Here is a 6,000-nt window from a genome sequence, read left to right as displayed (position 1 = left end):
TGACTTGATCAGGCTGGTGTTAAAGTGATCCTGAAAAAAAAGTGGTGCTTCACCAGATAAAATATGGAGGGAATGTTTAGTCGCCACCAACTATACTCTTCATATAAGAATGTTGGAGATTAGAATTGGTCCATTTCAAACATCACAATGATTTATGAAATTAACATTGACAGCATAGGAAACAGCTCATGTTATTAACAGTGTTTGGTGGAAAGTATGTTTAATTCCACTGTTAATTCCACTAAGAGGATTCCCATTCAGTAGCCCAACACTTTTTTTGTGACTCTTCACAGTACAAACACCAGGTGAGCGCACCTGTTTCAGAACAAGACACCCGCAGCAGAGGTAGAAGGAAGGTGGAGGTAGACAGGAACATCAGTTATGCGACTTCGCTACCTGATTTGCTACCTTGTTTCTCGATGTGTATGACAATAAGAAAAAGCTGCTCCGAGTGTAAAATAATGTGACCACATTACATCTGTAACATGCATTTCAACAGGGAAAATACTGGGGTACAGTTCTCTACTCTCCAACCTGACCTCTGCTCTACTTTCTTTGTTGGAATGAGTGCATTAGTGTAAATGGGACAGTAAAAGTGCATTAAATTATCAACTTGGGAATTTTACACACCGACTTTAAAAATCACAACTGGATCGCGCTCCTAACGCTCTGTTACTAAATTATAATCAATCAAAGCTTAATAATGCAGATGTCCCTTTATTTATGGGTTAAGCTCCGTACAAACCTTCACCATACCTATAATAAACATTTAAAAGTTCTATTTTATTTGCTTTAAGCTACATTAAAAATAAAACTAAAACTAGTGAAAATACAAAAAGTGTGCCTCCATAAACTCATATTCAGTGCTGATTGCTGAATTCTTACCCTATAAACATGTAGAGCCTTTGTCACCTTCTTATTGTCCTCTAACTGTAGACGAGAGCTGTAAACACTGAGAAACTGAGTTGAATTAAGGCGGTCCCACAACATTGTCATCTGTAGGCTTGGCACATAAATACAAGGTTGTTTTCACCCAACTACAGGTAAAATATAAAAAAAAAATAAATAATTGAAGGGTAGAAATAAATAACAGGGAAATGTATCTTTGAAAATCCATGTCAATCATTTGAGAAGCCAGCATATATACATTTGTACAAACTGTTGTCCTACTGCTGAAGAACATGGTACAACAGACATGGCAGAACTCCTTTCCTTTCTCTACCTGCTGCGCATTTACCACATTTCCTTACTTCACCGAAGTATTTTCATTTCGGCTACTTCTCTTTGACATGCAGGTGGGGTCAGTAAAAATCCCTGAAATAAAATTGTAGTGTGTGCGTGTGCTCTTTTTACATATATTACAAGGGCATGCAGTTACAAATGACATGATCTATAGAGGTAATACCAAGTAAGCATATGGCTACTGATTCTTAGACTTTTAAAGAGGTGTTTTTCATTGGTTTCACCAACGTGTGAAGGCTCTTGAGCACCGCCTGTTTATTGATGGTCTTTTAATGCTTTCAAAGGCAAACTTTCATTTAGATGGAAATTACTTTTTGAGGCCTGTGCAGTAGGTCTTAATGTTCTATGTTTATAGATCTGAGAAAATTTTGAATATTTTCAGCTAATATGTGTAAATGGGTGTGAGGAAGTGCAAAATGGGGTAAAAAAAAAATACTTGACAGGAAGGAAATATTTGAACGTGCTAATTAAAGTTATACAAGCTTATAGGATGGAGCTCAGAGTGAATCAAGAGTGAGGGGCAGTGTGGTACGATGGCATCACAGCTCATCTGCTGCCACACACCATAAAAGCCAAATAATGTCATCTTCTACTCCTATCGAGACTGAAGGAGGACAGCAATTTACCTGTAAAGTAAAAGGAGACAATGGGACAGACCTGTGAATTCAAACAAGGCTGGTCAGCGTACCACATTTGTTTCCTCTTCAGCTCAGTAATGACGACACTGAAACAAAAAGGGCCAAAGTAACAATAAAAGCAGTGGTTCATTGGTTTGTTGATGGAATAACTGATTGATTGATTAATTGACTCCAGTCTTTTTGCCCAAATAAGTTCTCTGTTTTTTTTTTTTTTTCCATTATACCATTTTTTTCCTGAAGCGAAAACAGACACGGTTTGAAAAGACAGCTCGGTACCATGGGAAAAAACAAACCCATTTCATGTTTTGCTCTGTTGAAACCGGACACGGTTGCCTTGGTAACAAAGTTTTTTTTTTTTTTTTTTTGTTTTCCTCTCCTCAGCTGCTAAGTGTATCCCTTTACAGTGACTGAAGAACTATAACTGCTGTTTGGCACACCCTGTGATAGAGGATCATTCCCAGTGACTCTGCCCAGTGCTGTGTCACCCTGCTGACAGGAGCACTGTAAAAAATAAACTGAATTGAACTGAATCACCTATTTAAATATGCATCAATTCTACACTTCTGCAGTTTGTAGTGTGTGGCATGATTTATAAGTATAACCATTGTATAAAACACCTCTCCCTTAACCTTAATCCCAGTAATCACATTAATTAAAATACAAATGAGGAAAACTGTGAAAAGAAACTAAATGATCCACCCATCGCGATTTTGCTGTTGCTCATTTTCGGCCACTACAGGACTATCCATACTAAGAGACATGATAAGAGTCCACTGTGGGGGGAGAATAAGGCCCCTTTCTGAGCCGCAGACACACCGCACACCCTGAGCACTGTTGCCACGGGACCGAGTCACAGGCAGGGGTCAGGGGACAACTTCCAGCTCTTGAACCGACATTGAAGTGTCCTTCTCAATCTTTCTCACACCCTCCGACAAAAGCATTGCGTGGGTCATGGCCTGAGAGCTGAGAATCTGCGCCGTCACAGTGAGACAAATGCACCATTGCTACAACACTACTGCACACGTTCAAAAGAGATTCCTGACAACATGACAGACTGCCGCCGGGTGCTGGTGCTGGGGGGCCCGTTGGGGCAGGGCAATGGCGGCTCTGTCGCAGCCCTGTGCGGCGGGGTATGAAGTCGGGGACTCGGACCATCCGGGAGCTCTACAGCAGTCTCAGTTTGCCTTCCACAGGGGGTTGCGGTACACCCAGCCGTCTCCCTGGCAACAGCACAAACCGCACACTGAGCCTCTGTTACACCCCCCAAAGCGACATCATTCACTTGTTCATATTTACTCACTCACTGTCATTACACACTCCTGTCATCCCTTCTCCCCAAAGCAGGTGAGCTTCACATTTATCTAGTTACAGGACACGCATATACTATATTTATTTACACACACACACACACACACACACACACACACACACACACAGATTGCTTGAGAACTTGCAAACCTTCATTTAAATTTATTCATTTAGCTGACGCTTTTCTCCGAAGCAGCTTACCATGTTAAGATACATATATTTATTTACCCATTTATACAGCTGGGTAATTTTACAGGAGCAATTTAAGGTAAGTACCTTGCTCAAGGGTATTACAGCTAGAAACGGGTCCAAAGGCAGCGTTTCTAACCACTATGCTACCAGCTCCCCCTATTCAGATGACAAATTCAAAGGACAATTTTTCACTTCTGCATACCAATTTAAAATTTGATGCACAATCAGTATTTTTACATTTCCACTGACATATTAGACAAAATTCAGCAAAATTTCTCCAGAACACCGTTTCGATTTGGCACCCAGCAGGCCAGTGTTCGTGTTTCTCTGGTGCTGAACATTATAGGAAAAAACAGCACATTAGTTCATACATTCCCTCAGCATGGTGACTTGTGCTGCGTGTGGTAATTATTCACTGCTAAAAATCACACTCATCAGACTAATTCATGGGCCGGCCACCTCTTGTCTCTCCCTTTCCTTCTAGGTGACAAATACACTTGGTTCTTTATAATGTTTAGGAGAATATATCATATGACAAGAATCATCTTTTACATTTTTGTCTAGTATTTGTTACATTCTCTTCATCAAATAGACATAAATACATAGACTAAATACAAGAGTACATACATATATGGATATATGCATGTACAGTATTTACATTACTGTATTTTATTACAGCATTTGTAACTTTCATAAAACTTGTTGGGAATTTTGATTGTGTTCTCTGGTGAAACAGCAATAATATTTTTTTTTATATATTTGGGTTTTTGGGTGAATTTGTGTCCTGCTTGGAACAAGTCAAATTTTTCTGCATTAAGAAATAATTGTAATTGTACATTTTTGATTCATGGGTGGTATGCTATCTCACAGCGCCTGGGTGGTGCGAGTGGACGTGGGTTTGATCCCTACTCAGACTGTGTGGAGTTTGCATGTTCTCCCCGTGTCTGTATGGGTTTCCTCCTACAGTCCAGGAGAACTGGTGATGCTAAATTGCCCATTGTGTGTAAGTGGGTTTCTACCCTGTAATGGACTGGGGTCCTGTACCCCTCTTAGCCTTGAACCCAGTGCTTACAGGATAGGCTCCGGTTTACTGTGACCCTGATCAAAACCAGCGGTTACTGAAATAGGATGGATGGGTTTTGATTGACAAACTTTTACATGTATTCATTTAGCCAAAACTTTTCTCCAAAGTGACTTACAGTGTTAAGGTTACAATTACCCATTTATACAGCTGGATAATGTTTTACTTGAGCACTTTAGGATAAGTACCTTGCTCAAGGGTACTACAACCAGAGGTTGAGATCAAACTTGCCACCTTTGGATCCAAAGGCAGTAGCTCTAACTACTATACACAGACTGAGCGGTCATCAAACCCACATCCTCTCGCACCAACCAGGTCCTCTGGGACAGCAGCGCTACTCCCTGTGCCACCATGCCGCCCAAAAGTTCTTCTGTAAGCTCTTGGGAAATTAACAGACGTGTCGGCCTCATGGGCTCCTCCCTAGCTGGCCAGTAGGAGATTGTGTGACCTCACCTCCTTACGGAAATGCCTGGGAATCCAGGGCGTGGCTGTGGCCTCCCTCTGCCTCTCTTCTGCCCGCTGCTTCTCCTCTAGGTGGCGCTTGTGCTCCGTGGCGACATCCAGGTCACCCTTCTTCAGTGCAACAGTTACATGCTGCCAAAGCCGCCTGCAGCACACATGTACACACATACAGATACACACACCACGTACCAACATACAAACATAGGGATGCAAAATTTTAGACCTCTTCCCTTGATTTTTTGGTTTGAAGTAAATACAAAAATAGTTACTCAGGGTTCCCTTGCATAGTGGGCCTAAAACACACACACACACACACACACACACAGACACAGGCTGAAGCCGCTTGTCCCGAGTGGGGCCGCGGCAAACCAGAGCCTAACCCAGCAACACAGGGCGTAAGGCTGGAGGGGGAGAGGACACACCCCAAGCGAGACAAAAACCCCAGACCCACCAGAGAGCAGGACCCAGCCAAACCCGCTACACCACTGTGCCCCCCCACTATGTGGGCCTAAATAAGTTGTGAAAATCTGCTCATAAGGTTAATTTTCATAAAACAAACTCTTAAATGCCACAAATTTAAATGGTAAAATAAATAATGTGCTCCTGAACCACAGAAGATTCACCATTTTTTTTTTTTCCAGTAAACATGCAACATTCCTGCCTTATCCTTTCAGCACAGAGAAAATCTCACGTCCAGACAATCAGACCTGCTCTGAACACCTTTAAATTCAGTTTTAAGACCCGCATTTTCATTGCATTTGTGCACTCCCTACTTTTGTCCCCCTTTCCCTCATTTATCTTACTCTCATTTTCTTTATTTCATATACATTTACATTAATTCATTTAGCGGAAGCTTTTCTCAAAAGTGATGTACATCTCAGAAAATACAATGTGTGCATGACATTAGGAGAAAGAGAGACATAGATGCAGACATGTAATTAAGTACAGTTAGTTTGTTTCTTTCACCATATGAACCTGAATGCAAGTGACAGCATAAGTTTATCCGAATATCGAAAATTCCTAATAACATTCATAACTTATTTGTTTTTTAAACATTTACATTACATTACATTACAC

General features: G+C 41.2%; 1 protein-coding gene across 4 annotated transcripts in view; it reads right to left on the bottom strand.

Moving 5' to 3' along the window:
- Positions 1 to 259: 259 nt before the first annotated feature.
- LOC108942479 (oxysterol-binding protein-related protein 10-like) overlaps positions 260 to 6,000 on the bottom strand; it is a 48,417-nt gene continuing 42,676 nt past the window's right edge. For all 4 annotated transcript variants that reach the window (XM_029248509.1, XM_029248511.1, XM_029248510.1 and 1 more), the window contains 2 exons: positions 4,915 to 5,068; positions 260 to 3,100 (listed from right to left, as the gene is read on the bottom strand). In XM_029248509.1, coding sequence (XP_029104342.1) covers positions 3,056 to 3,100; positions 4,915 to 5,068 — 199 coding nt within the window. In that variant the 3' untranslated portion in view covers positions 260 to 3,055. The remainder of the gene's footprint in view (positions 3,101 to 4,914; positions 5,069 to 6,000) is intronic.

Source organism: Scleropages formosus, chromosome 23, assembly GCF_900964775.1.
Source record: "Scleropages formosus chromosome 23, fSclFor1.1, whole genome shotgun sequence".
NCBI classification, from domain to species: domain Eukaryota; kingdom Metazoa; phylum Chordata; class Actinopteri; order Osteoglossiformes; family Osteoglossidae; genus Scleropages; species Scleropages formosus.
This window is presented reverse-complemented; position numbering and strand designations above follow the sequence as displayed.